The following is a 13,719-nucleotide window of genomic DNA, read 5'->3' as shown; positions in this document are numbered from 1 at the left end:
AAAGAGTCAACTTCTAGAAATGTAATTCCCTTGGCTGTTCCACAGGCACACTACAGAAATGAGAAATAATCTAAGAGTGCACTGGAATGAAATACCCCTTAGAGCCCCACAGGGATACCTATGCAACTCAAGGAACATAAGAGAACTCCGAAGAAGATACTTCCCACTGAAGATAAGCCTACAAACAAAAATCACGAAGTGTAAGAAGAAATCTAATAGCATGAGATAGCAGACACAATAAACAGCAGAAATTAGACCCAAGAAACTCAAGATAATAGATTGATCTAAAAAATACCTTACTGGCACCTGGGCAGCTCAGGTGGTTAAGTGTCTGACTCTTGGGTCATGATCTCGAGGTTGTGGAATTGAGCCCCACATCAGGATCTGCTGATCACCTGAGCTGAGCGTGGAGCCTGCTTGGGATTCTCTCTCTGCCCCACCACCCTGCTCAGGTGCACATACATGCGCTCTCTCTCGCTCTCTCAAAAAAATTAATTTTGAAAAATACCTTAAAATAAAGACATTTATAATATTCAAAGAGATAAAGGAATAACATTTGTAAGACAATATTAGAACATTATAGAAGAAGAAAAACTAGATTTAAAAATAACTAATTAAAACTTCCAGGAAGCAGGGCACCTGGGTGGCTCAGTCAGCTAAGCGTCTGCCTTCAGCTTAACTGACTGCTCAGTGGGGAGTCCGCTTCTCCCTCTGCCTCTTCTCTGCTCATGCTTGCATGTGCACTCGCTCACTCTCTCTCGCAAATAAATAAAATCTTAAAAAACAAACAAACTAGGAAGCAAAAAATGTATCCACAGAAATGAATTCAGTGTCTGGGGCGCCTGAGTGGCTCGGTTGTTAAGCATCTGCCTTCAGCTCAGGTCATGATCCCAGGGTCCTGGGATGGAGCCCCACGTCGGGTTCCTTGCTCAGCTGGGACCCTGCTTCTCCCTCTTCTCTCGGCTTGTACTCTCTATCTTTCCTTCTCTCTCTCTTAAATAAATAAATAAATAAAATCTTAAGAAAAAAGAAATAAACTCAGTGTCTGGGTCAAATCATTGATTTGATATGGCTAAAAAATGAATGATAGAAGATAAATACAGAGAAAACACCTAGAAAGTGGCACAGAGATTTAAAACATGGGAAATAAAAAGGAGAGATGGATATAAGGAAGAAATCAAGGGCTCTGATAGCTGCTATTACCCTCGTGGAATGTAAAGTGGTACAAACTTCGGAGGATAAGCACAATATGACAAATACACATGAAACTATTCAAATACTTCTGAAAACTTTTCCTAAGAAATACTAAAAAGAAGCAACATTTATATGTAAGCTGTTCCCTGCAAATTTATTTATAATAGTGAAAAATTAGGAACAACCAAAATGTCTAGCAACAGATAAACGATTAAAAAACACTGTTAAGTGTGACAAATATAAAAACGGACTTTGCAGCAACATGGAAAATGCATACACCTATTAAGTGGAAAATAATCAGAAAACAGAATATCTAGGCAAATTATTACTGTACAGGAGCCATACAGGCACATGGTCAAAAACAGGCATTCTTTATTGGAGTGAGAGGGTAAACTACTTCCTTTTTTTTAACAGTGCATTCATATGGCTACAATACCGTTGGTATAATAATTTTTAATACAGTAAAAGAGCAAATGAAATATATAACTTTTCAAAGACAAGAAATAAACTTTTAAAAAGATCTGTAAAATATACTCAGTCATCAGAAAGCATTATCAAAAATTTCAGAAAAGTTTCTGACCCAGATGTCCTACACAAATTAAGTATGTGAGTCAATATTCTTATTACAGTTTCTTTAAAATTAGAAACTAAAATTAGGTTCTCTGAAACTAATGCAAACAACTATAGGGATGGGTCTTTTTTGTTGAGTTTATTGAGGGTAACAGTTATAATTTTAATTTTCGAGGATTAAACATTTCACAGAAGGTCAAAGAAGACACTAGATGAAAGCCTATTTATTTTCACAAGTTTCAACTTCTAGAAACTTCAGTTCTCTATTAGTCATGAGTTATACAATCTTTATAGACGTGTGAACTACTTGAGCTGTAGGGGAAAAGGAAAGTACATCAGTTTAATAATTCTTTAATTTTACTGATTAAGGCATGGAGGCTCGTACAAGGAAAGTGACTTCTCCAAGACAACACGGAGAACTAGCAGCTGAGCCAGACTTGGCCAAATAGTCTCTTTTAAATGTTTAAAACTAATTCTGAAGAAATAGGGCGCCTGGGTGGCTCAGTCGCTAAGCGTCTGCCTTAGGCTCAGGTCATGATCCCAGAGTCCTGGGATCAAGCCCCGCGTCGGGCTCCCTGCTTGGCGGGAAGCTTGCTTCTCCCTCTCCCACTCCCCCTGCTTGTGTTCCCTCTCTTGCTGTTTCTCCCTGTCAAATAAATAAATAAAATCTTTAAAAAAACAAAAAACAAACAAAAAAACTAATTTTGAAGAAATGGTATGATGTCTGAGATTTGCTTTAAATTAATTGAGTTTATTTTCTTTGGGGGAGGCTAAAATATGATGGGCAGTGATTTAATTAGGTTTGAAACTGGGTGACAGGTCCACTGGGGTCACTCATGATATTATTCTGTGCAGTTTCGTCCATTTTAATTTCCCATGATGAAAAATTTAAATAACATCTAAAACAGTAAGTGGTAAAGATCTCAAAATAAGTGGGAAATCTGTCAAACCTGTGGCCCAAAAACTGAATTACCAGACCTCTAGTAGATGATTGGTGAACTGAGTTTATTTAATGTCACTCAGCTGTGATTGCTGAGGTTTTAAAACAGTTTTTCATCATGACTATAATAAAAGATGCATGTTTCTCATTTAAAAGATGCATGTTTCTCATTAGACACGTTAAACTATCCAAGCTCAGAAACTGAACAACCCACTGAATTAATTAGCACTTTAAATACATTTGGAAAATTACATTTGCAACAAAATTAATTCTTTAAATAAAAAAAGGGCAGATTTTCCATAACATGAGCATGCACAACAGATGTTAATGGGCTGGCCTCTTTACACTATGCAGTACTTACAATCGTCTGTATGATTAAAGCCCTTAAAACTAGTAGAAGATAAAGCACTCAGAGTCAATGAAAAGACAGAGGTCAGCACCTCTCCTTACTGCAAAACAAACCTTCCTAACAAATCACACTGGCTACTTAAAAATAAAAAAACAAAACTAAATTTAGTACATAGCATTCACTTGATAATTTACATAACATCCTAGGGTGCTCCAATCTGGAGTGTAGGGGATGAAACATACCTAAGAACAATGAATGAGATAAGAATTTGAAGGGACTAACAGGGTGACAATGTTTTTATAAACTCTTATAAATATCCATTTTAGGGCCCCCCTCATGCTTGCACGCTCTCTGTGAAGTTAATAAATAAAATCTTTAAAAAATAAAATAAAAAATATATAATCCTACTACCAATAACTACTTTTAATAACTGATTTATTTACCTCCAGCCTTTTTGGGGTTTTTTTTTTGTCTTTTTTCTATGTACACATTAACGTATGTTAATTTATCTTCTTTAATAAAACCAGAGTCACACTATAATTTTGCTTCCTTTTTTCACTTAACAACGTATCATAAATATTTCCCTAACTCACTAAGTATTCCCCCAAAACAGGACTTTTAATATTTTTATATGGTATAATAGTCCCTCTTATGGATGTATCATAATTTATTAGATCAACCATCTGCTACTAAACATTTAAATTAATCCAGATTTATTTTTTTTTTACAATTATAAGTAACATGTTTGGAAAAATTCTTGAATATAATTTGTCTCGGTCTTCGATTATTTTCTTGGACCTGATTCCTAGAAGTGGAATGTACCGGGTCAAAGGTCTGAACCTTTTAAACTCTTGATGCATACTGCATTCCAGAAAAGTTATACCAATTTACACATCCATCAACAGTACTACTACTCTTCCACCACCTGTATCCTTCTGACCAGAATCCAAACACAGATGATGCCTTGGCCCCCAAAGAGAAAAAAAAAAAAACCTTTTCTCCTCATAAACAAAGGGTTGATTATAAATACACAGACCTGAAAGGTGAAAAGCAGAGGGGGCTGCCTGAGGCCCACAGCCAGACCTGCTCACTCCAGTCACGAGAAACCGGCTGCAGGCCCCCCGCACTGATCTACCCTTCCCTTGCCGCTGGGACTCCGGGTATGCTGCTCCCTCTGCTGAAACCTCTACCCGCCCTACTCACTGCCAACCTTCCTCCCTTTTTCTCCAGGAATTCTTCAGTAATCCCCAATCCGGACTGAATACTCTTCCACTCTGCTTTGACAAGCCCCTAGATTAACCCTATTTTAGAACTTGTTTCATACACTGAAGTGTAATTAATGGTCTGTCCGCCACACAAGACAGTGGGTTCCTCTGCGGCAAGCACTGTTTCTTCTGCACCTGGCAAAGTCCCTGGGATACAGCCCTGAAGAAAAATTCATGGAATGAATTCATCACAAAGCAGAGGGTCTAGAGCAGGGGTTAGAGAACTTTTTCTGTCTGTAAAGAACCAGAGAACAAACATTTCAGGCTTTGGGGGCCATACGGTCTCTGTCACAACCGCTCACTCTGCCGCTGTGGCACACAAGCAGTCACAGACAATATGCAAATGAATGGACATGGCTATGTTCCGATAAAACTTTACTGCCAAAACCAGGTGGCAGGTGGATTTGGCCTGTGAACCATAGTTTGCTGCTCCCTGGTTTTAAAGGAAGGACCTTTAGGGGCGCCTGGGTGGCTCAGTCATTAAGCGTCTGCCTTCAGCTCAGGTCATGGTCCCAGGGTCCTGGGATCGAGCCCTGCGTCGGGCTCCCTGCTCAGCGAGAAGCCTGCTTCTCCATCTCCTACTCCCCCTGCTTGTGTTCCCTCTCTCACTATGTCTCTCTCTGTCAAATAAATAAATAAAATCTTGAAAAAAAAATAAATAAAGGAAGGGCTTTTAAACTTTAAAAAGGGGGTGGTTAAGATAATGAAAAGAACATGAAGACTTAAGCCTATGCAAAGCTCAGGCTAAAACATGCATCCAGAACTCAATTATTACCGTTTGTATCCCAAATTCCTTTCCTCTGTGAGTTGGTCTGTGATGCAGAGTAAGGGAAGGGAAACAACAGAAGATCAGAGGAGAGGACAGCAGCCTGAGATGGGAGCCGAGCCCCAGTGTCAGGCCGCGGCCACAGGCCAAAAAGGATGAGCAGGATTCAACCAGAAGGGACTTGATAGGGCTTTCAAAGCTGTACAGTCATCCTGACTATTGACTATCAGAAAACAGAAAATAGACTTAAGATATCTACAGTAAATAGCTTAGAATCTCATCACACTCTGAATTATGCATCAAAACAATACACGTGCTTGCGTCCATGGATCAAATATAAGGAGGAGAAAATGACAACATTCGATGAGAGGTGGCTGTTCTGGTTCAAAAGAAGGTCCTTCCTCACTGCTGACGCTTTCTTGCCTCTGCCACCTCAGGCCAGCTCTCCCCTCCCGCATCCCCAGTCCCCTGTGCAACCAGAAAATGACTCCAGCCTGAGCCCGTGTAGACCATAAGAGCCTGTTTTCTCTGGAATGTGTAGGGGTTGTCAGAGGAGGGAGTATATTTAAGCAGAGCCTTACTTTTCATGGTCCCTTCCTCTTCCTCGTCCTCTGCATTGATCACCATGGTGCCCAGCTGTGACGGCAACGTGTCCCCGTGCTCGATCATAGTGCTGGCTCCATCACTCACGGTGCTGGCTACCCGGACGGTGCCCATCTCATCACCTGCTGCTCGAACCATCGTGCCGGAGTCCATCTCATCCTCCTCCTGTGAGAGGACAAAACCTCAAATCGGGCCTGACTGGATCAAAAGGTTTGAGTCTTTAGAATTACTATTATTCACCTCGGTGAGAACATTTCTGGATTTGACGCTGACTGGGATTCTAGGCCCACACCCCTTAGAACTGAGAGCACTCTTACTTAAACAAAGAAGATAATAAAGTCAGCTGGGCAAGAGCAGCATATCTAACCCGGGAGGACCCTCTCCCTTTCCCCTTCCTCTCTCCTTCCTAAGAGTTTTACAACAGAGGGGCACCTGACCGGCTCAGTTAGAGGAGTCCGTGACTCTTGATCTCGGAGTCGTGAGTTTGAGCCCCACGCTGGGTGCAGAGATTACTTAAATATATATTTTTTAAGATTTTATTTATTTATCTGACAGAGAGACACAGCGAGAGAGGGAACACAAGCAGGGGGAGTGGGAGAGGGTGAAGCAGGCTTCCCGCTGAGCAGGGAGCCCAATGCAGGGCTTGATCCCAGGACCCCAAGATCATGACCTGAGCCAAAGGCAGACGTTTAACGAATGAGCCACCCAGGCGCCCCAAATAAATATTTTTTAAAAAAGTTTTACACATAGATCTAAGGAGCTGAGGTGCACACCCTTGGAATCTCAGGCTTGTGAGGGAGTCTGTGAGTGTAAAATCTACATTTTAGTATGAATCCTTGATTCCCCAAAAGGGCATGAAAAACCAAGTCTCAGACCCGAGCGTTCACTTTTCTGGAAAAAAAAAAAAAAAAACTGAGAAAAAAGTTAATTTGAAGGGCCAAAGAGTAAAATTTGAAGGTGTCTTGGGAAGCACGGTGAGAACAAGCACAGCCTCAGCAAGCCCTCAACAGTGCCTGGGGCCGGCGGCCATGATTGCTCCAGGCCACCCCCACTCACGTCACCTGACCTGGCAATCACGACAGAACACGCATGAACGCCTGAGGCCCACAGCAAGGCCTGCCACTCACAGAGTTCTCCTCGTCATCCTGGTCCACCTCCCGCTGCTGGGCTTCCTGGCGTTTCAGCTTCACATCCATGGCCTCGTTAATTAAGTCACGCAGTATGGACACTCCCTTGGCACTCTTGACAAATGGGTGCTTAAATGAGAAAGCAGACAACACTGGAGACAGTTTCGACGGCACCAGTACCCACACAGTGCCTGGCACACCACAGGTACTCAATAACATCTGCTTAATCAACGACCCTCATCTTTCTCTCTCTGTTTTGGGTGAGAGTTGTGAAACCACATTCACTGTGTAACTCTGACCAGATGCACATTCAGGCTTTGCCCATCTTTTTCAGCCTGGCTGCAAAAGTCTCCTCTGTTCCTCTCTGCCAAATCTAGAGATTCTCAACAGGGTGGTACCACCCCCTAGAGGAAGTTTTCTAAACATGCCGGGAGCTTATAGTTGTCACGGTGTTTGGAGAACACGGATGGATTGTGAGGGGAAGCAGGGACACCAGCAAGCCTTCAAGGTGTGGAACGGTCCCACACAACAGTGGACTGTGGCACATTTTGCACATCTTTCAAATGTCACAGAGTATGTATACGCTTTAGGAAATACTACTCCAAATTTTTTTCAAGAGATAAGCAAAAAGTCTAGTAATTTAGGAGATGATTTTGGAGGGTAAGGCTGAAATGTCATAAAGACATTGTTTAAGTATCACTGAATAATTTACTCATCCTGCTCATTCTTCCTTACAATATGCTCCCTAGCATTTCCAACTACAGACTTAGTTAAAGGATTTTGGTGAAAAGCGTAGTTACTGCAGAAATACTAAAACTGGTCACAAATACGTAAGAGATGTAGACCCAAATATCAATCAGCAAAGACACTTGAAACACAGGAATAGCGTGGAATTTCATTTACAAAAAAATGCTTGAATTTTTTAATATGAACACCACTATACATTTTTGTTATTTGTGTTGCTAGTACAATAGGAAATTCATGCTGTGGAAGTTACACATCAAAATTCTGGTTGGATCTCCCCAACTTATTCTGACATTGTCCCCCCAGTGTTTCTCTTTGCAACCTGTTCTCTATTCCCCAGCACCCACCACAGAAAATGGTCTCTAAGGTCTTTGTAAGTACTCAAGAGATTGGAAGTATGCCTCAGCATGTAGTGGGATTGCAAAAGAGACTTCTTTTCCATAAAACTTCATCAATACCCTCTCCCGGCAAGAAAAGAATCTGTCAATACACTTAGAAATAAGACCCAGCTCATTTGCAAGAATATCATTATTTCCTTGTTCTCTCTTCTCTCCACTTGGAAAATCTCTAAGATCATTTCCCTCTTCTTATCACATACAAATAAGCCTGGTCTGTTATTATTTAACATCACTTTTATTCTAGTGTCCACCCATTCGTTGTCCTGTACTGCCTGAATGGAATGGTTTCTGTTCTTGTCGCTCTTACTCTAAACTCATTATGGTTCTCGGTACAGGTATATAACTATCTCATTACGTCTGCAAGTTGAGTCAAGCTGGAGCCTATCTCTATACTGACACACATTTTTTTATAAATCTTTCTGCCTTCATTATATCACATTATACTCTTTTTAAATTATGGGCACAAACAGATTTTATCATCTAAGAATTTCAATCCGGAAGAGCAGTAAGAGTATTACAAATATACATATCAGTTAAAAAGGGGGGGGCACTGGGTCTGACACGGCTGAAAACCATTGGCCTAGCCTAGTAACAACCACAGATATTTGTCAAATCCACAACATACTACTTTTAATATGTGTGAAACATTATTTAAAGTTACACATATTATATCACTTAATATTCAAACAACATATGAGGCAGATACTTGGTCTCCATTTTACAGATAAGAAAACTAAAGCAACAGAGAGGTTATGTTACTTGCCCAAGGTCACAAAGCTAGTAAACAGGGAGCCCAGGATTCAAACCTGGGCAGTGTGACTCCTGAATCCAACCTCCTAGCTACTGAGCAGGGCGCCTGCAAACCCCTCCCATCCTTCCAGGCCCACGCACTGAGGTTACCTGCTCCAGGAGAGCGGTCCTAGTACTGCCAGCCCAAAGAGGCCTCCTCCCATCATGAGCTACAAGAGCACCTACCACTAATCTCAGTTCTTCATCAGAACTGGGTAGACTTGTGGGCACTCCTGCTTTGGACCCAAGAAGACCTTGGTTCTAGTCTCAGCTCTGCTGTTTCTCAGCTGAGTAACTCTAAATGAGTTAACCTTTCTAAGCTTCCATTTTTTCACCTAGAAAACTGAAATAATAGCCATCCCTCCTAGGGCGTCTGTGATGATTAAATGGCACCCAGCACACAGCAGGGGCTCACTAAATGGCAGTTCCCAGTCTCTGATCCCACATAGCCCTCCATTTTCTTGCATTATTATCTTGGTCAATGCTTTAACACTCTTTTCTACTCAGATTCAAAGCTCCCTGGAGGCAGGGAATGTCTTATACTTCTTTACTGTCTCTGTGGAGGTGGGTTGGCAGCATCTTTTGGCCAGTATGTGAATGAAACAGAGGGAGGCAGCACCTCGGGGAGAATCATACCTGTAGGAGTTGAGTGGCTGTGGCTCTCTGCTCAGGGCTCTTTACAAGACACTGCTTCACAAAATCCATGAAGTTATCGGACCACAGTTCTGGCTTTCGAAATGTGGGGGGAGGGTTGGTAGGAATCATGAAGATCGCCTAGTTAAAAAAAATTTGGGAGGGTAAAATAAAAGTGATACACTAATAAAAATATGATTAGAGATAACTTTGAGGTTTAAAAAAAAATATTTTCCTCTTATCCACTGATAAGCCCACCCAAATGCCAACAAAAGTCTAAGTGTCTCAAAGTAGGAAGTATGACAATTAGAGAAATTGATATAGTTCTCTCTCTCTCTCCCTCTTTCACATGTATTCTTGTCTCCTCAATCTCACAATCTAGCAGGTTTATTTTGGTTTTTCCTAACCACAGTATACAACCTTTCAAAGTAAAAAGGTAAGACCTGAGAGCATCAATAGCCTGAAGATCATCTCAACCCCATAGTTGTCAAATTTCCCTCCCCCATAAAGTCACCCTCACCACTAGATGTGAGCAGTAACTGCAAGAAGATCATAAACCTGAAAGTCCCTCAAATCACAAGAGATTCATTAACGTCTAGGCCAAGCCAATTTAACGTATTTGAAACAAAAACAAAAACACATTGCAGTTAAATTCTACTATTTCAAAAAATTAAAACTATTATTTACTGTCCAATAAAAGAGGCAGAATTAAAAAAAAAAAAACCTCTGTAATAAGCAGCTTAAATTATATTCTTTAAATCTACTAGTAAATCCTCCCACCCATCCCCACTTCCGCCCCCCCAAAAAGAGGGGAGCTTATCTTTGAGCACATACTTTTTAAAAAACTGTTAAGTCTTTTAATAGAAGAACTAATTAATCAAAGAGGAGGAGCTGGGTTGGGAGGTATGGAGGACTATGGAGCCAATGAGGAAGGCAGGGTCGAGGCCTTTTAACAGTGCTGTGATGAGGGGTCTGGGATGGGTACAACTTACAAACCCCTTAGGGTGCCACGCTGATAGCTCTGGGGGAGACTGGACCTATGGGCCCTTACTATTCTAGAAATCCATGGAGGCTGCAAAGTACAGAGCCTCCAGATGAAGAGAGTCTGGGGATCTACAAAGCAGGACTTACCAATGTAAATACCTCTGAGGGCAAGGCAGGAAAAAGATAACAAACAAATCGGGCTGGGTGTTAGTGACATGAGTTCAGAAAAACAGTTTGCTTTCCTCTTAATACTACGATGAGAAAAACAGTAGAGCAAACACTGTTATGAGTGACAAGGGATACTTGGTGATTAGGGAATCTTGGAGACTGATAAAGTGGAAAGCCGGTGACCTGTATAAAGGAGGGGACCACCACTCAGCTTCAGTTAACGTTATGTTAAAATGTGAGCACCTAAACTATTAAAAAACACACACTGCACAAGCCAAACCAAGCATTTCTGTGACCTATGTCCTGTCAGGTGGCTAGCAATACACAACCTCTGGAATGGAGGTGGTGGATCACACTTGAATTGATTAGTGACTACCACTAGTGGAGTCTAGACTGACAACTTACCAATTATACACAGTTAATTCATTTACTGTTTGGTACCTAAATCAAATAAGTCACCAACCTTCTAATGACGCCCAGGAGCTAAGCACCCTACTGGTTTCCTTACCCTCATTGGGTGGATATCGGCATATGGCGGCTTTCCCTCAGCCATTTCTATGGCAGTTATTCCCAATGACCAGATGTCTGCCACACAGTTGTATCCGATTTCCTGAATCACTTCTGGAGCCATCCAAAATGGTGTTCCTATCACCGTGTTCCTTTTGGCCATGGTATCCTAAAAGAGAGAAGAGTAGAGATCAACCGTAAGCATTAAAACTATTGAGAAAAAGAGACTTTTCCAACAATAAGAAACATCTTGTACTTGGGATACATATAAAAACCATACTCAAGGCATGATTGAGCAGGTCACAAAAGAAATTCAAATGACCTAGAAACATAAAAGATTCTCAATTCTTAAAACGCACACATTAAAAAACCCATTATATAAAAAAATAACAAACACTAAAATGAAGTTGACAAAAATTTAAAAGGTTAATAATAACTAGTGCTAGATGGGGCGCCTGGGTGGCTCAGGCGTTGAGCGTCTGCCTTTGGCTCAGGTCATGATCCCAGGGTCCTGGGATCGAGCCCCGGGCTCCCTGCTCCACGGGGAGCCTGCCTCTCCCTCTCCCACTCCCCCTGCTTGTGTTCCCTCTCTCGCTGTGTCTTTCTCCGTCAAATAAATAAATAAAATCTTAAAAAAAAAAAACCCAAAAAACTAGTGCTAGAAAGTCAGGCACTGAAACAGCATTACTAGAGTATAAATTGGTACAAGATTTGTGGGCAATGTGGCAATATTTATAGACTTAAATGTCCATTTCCTTTGATCCAAATCTTTTTCTAGAAATGTATCCTATGTGCAGGTACCCTAAGATATATGCACAAGTATTGGAGAAATATTTGTAGGAGAGGCAGGGAAAAGAAAAAGGAAACAACTCAAATAACCATCAAAAGGGTGTAAATCAAATACAATAAATATCCACCATAGTTTTTAAAGACTTATTTAGGGGCAGCTGGGCGGCTCAGTTGGTTAAGCGTCCAGCTCTTAATTTCGGCTCAGGTCATGATCTCAGGCTCTGGGGACCGAGCCCCGCATCTGGCTCCCTGCTTGGCAGGGAGTCTGCTTCTCTCTTTCTCCCCCTCCCCACCCCCCTCACCCCTGCTCGCACACATGCTCTCTCTCAAATTTTTTTTTTAAAGATTTATTTAGTTTAGAGAGAGACTGCACACGCAAGCTGGTGAGGGGGGCAGGGAGGAGGACAGAGGCAGAGGGAGGGAGAGAGAGAGAGACTCTCAAGCAGACTCCCTGCTGAGCAGGAGACCCAATGTGGGGCTCGATCCCACAACTCTGATCCCATGACTTGAGCTGAAATCGAGAGTCAGACCGACTGAGCCACCCAGGCGCCCCATCCACCATATATTTTTTAAAAAGGAGATAGGTACATTTTCCTGGCATGGAAAAAGGTACAAGACATACTGTAAAGAGAAAATCAGGTTGCAAAATTATATTGTTGTATATATATACAACAAAACAGCAACCGATAATAATAAATATCGTTGTTATATGGATAGCAAAAGAAAAATCTCAATACACACTGAACTATTAACAACAGTTACATCTAGAAGGTAGAATCACAAAGGACTTTTACTTTCCATCCCATATACTTCTGTAACACTCTGATGGTTTACATGAATATATAGTACCTGTGCAATCCGAAAATTAAAAAAGGAAAAATCATATATGTGTGTGTCTATTTACACATATAATTTCTCTTTTATCATATACATATATTCTATAAAATAAAATGTATACATAGAGAAAGTCTTAGTTTGGGTCTTAAAGAAAAACATATGAATCTAGCACACATTACTTGCCTACTTCCCCAGAACAGTGTGGCCTTAATGAAAGAGAACCTTTCTAGAGCTCCTGTATCTTAGGAAGAGAAGGATTTTAAACAGAACTAAATATGCAACAGGACTTGCCATCATCATCACTCCTGTTCCTTCTGAAATGCCTGTGGCCTCAGTTAGGCTGTGCCAGTCAGGAGCAAAGGACAGGTAATATTTTTAAATTGATCTCACTTTGTCAGTCCTATGTAAAAAACTAGCACAGGAACTAACTTATCGCTTAGTCATTTCCTTTGCTCCAAAACTTAAATTTGCAGTTTTCAAATGGGGCTACTCAAAGCTGTTTTCAAGAATTATATCCTTGAAATACTCATTATTTAGAAAGGAGTATTTGGATATCTAGAAATTTTTTGAAAACAGAGAGTAATGAGTGGATACTAACCCAGCTTGGTCTGTATGACAAAGTTATATTAGCACAGTAGCACAACAAGAAAAAATATTAAATCCAGAAACAGACTATGGCTATGTATGTGGTATTTATTTGTGTGCACACATACACACACACGCACAGATACACACATACACACACAGATACATACACACACACAGCTTGAAGATCTGATTAAAATGTCATTCTAAATTACCAAGCAAAGGACAAAAAAAAGTGCTGGTCATCTGGCTAGTCATTTATAAAATTCTGTATTTAATTTCCTAACTTATACTTTCCACCAAAGGAAGTTCAAATAGGTTGAAAATTTAAATACAAAGAACGAAATCCAGAAAGTACTAAAAGGAAGTATAGATGAACAGTTATATACTGTTGGAGCAGAAAAGGTCTTTTAAAGGTGACATCGAGGGGTGCCTGGCTGGCTCAGTCGTTAAGCATCTGCCTTCGGCTCA

The 13,719-nt window shown here is 40.9% G+C and overlaps 1 protein-coding gene across 3 annotated transcripts in view; it reads right to left on the bottom strand.

Moving 5' to 3' along the window:
• The window catches only part of STK4 (serine/threonine kinase 4), an 88,005-nt gene that overhangs the window by 52,622 nt on the left and 21,664 nt on the right, over positions 1–13,719 (bottom strand). For all 3 annotated transcript variants that reach the window (XM_028121896.1, XM_028121900.2, XM_028121903.2), the window contains exons 6-9: positions 11,039–11,206; positions 9,382–9,519; positions 6,815–6,943; positions 5,666–5,852 (exon numbers count right to left, since the gene is read on the bottom strand). In XM_028121896.1, coding sequence (XP_027977697.1) covers positions 5,666–5,852; positions 6,815–6,943; positions 9,382–9,519; positions 11,039–11,206 — 622 coding nt within the window. The remainder of the gene's footprint in view (positions 1–5,665; positions 5,853–6,814; positions 6,944–9,381; positions 9,520–11,038; positions 11,207–13,719) is intronic.

The sequence above is a fragment of the Eumetopias jubatus genome, unplaced genomic scaffold, assembly GCF_037043125.1.
Source record: "Eumetopias jubatus isolate StellerSeaLion01/CBP00866 unplaced genomic scaffold, mEumJub1_p1.0 scaffold_9, whole genome shotgun sequence".
Lineage (NCBI taxonomy): Eukaryota > Metazoa > Chordata > Mammalia > Carnivora > Otariidae > Eumetopias > Eumetopias jubatus.
The sequence above is the reverse complement of the archived record's forward strand: the minus strand, read 5'-3'. Positions and strand labels throughout refer to the sequence as shown.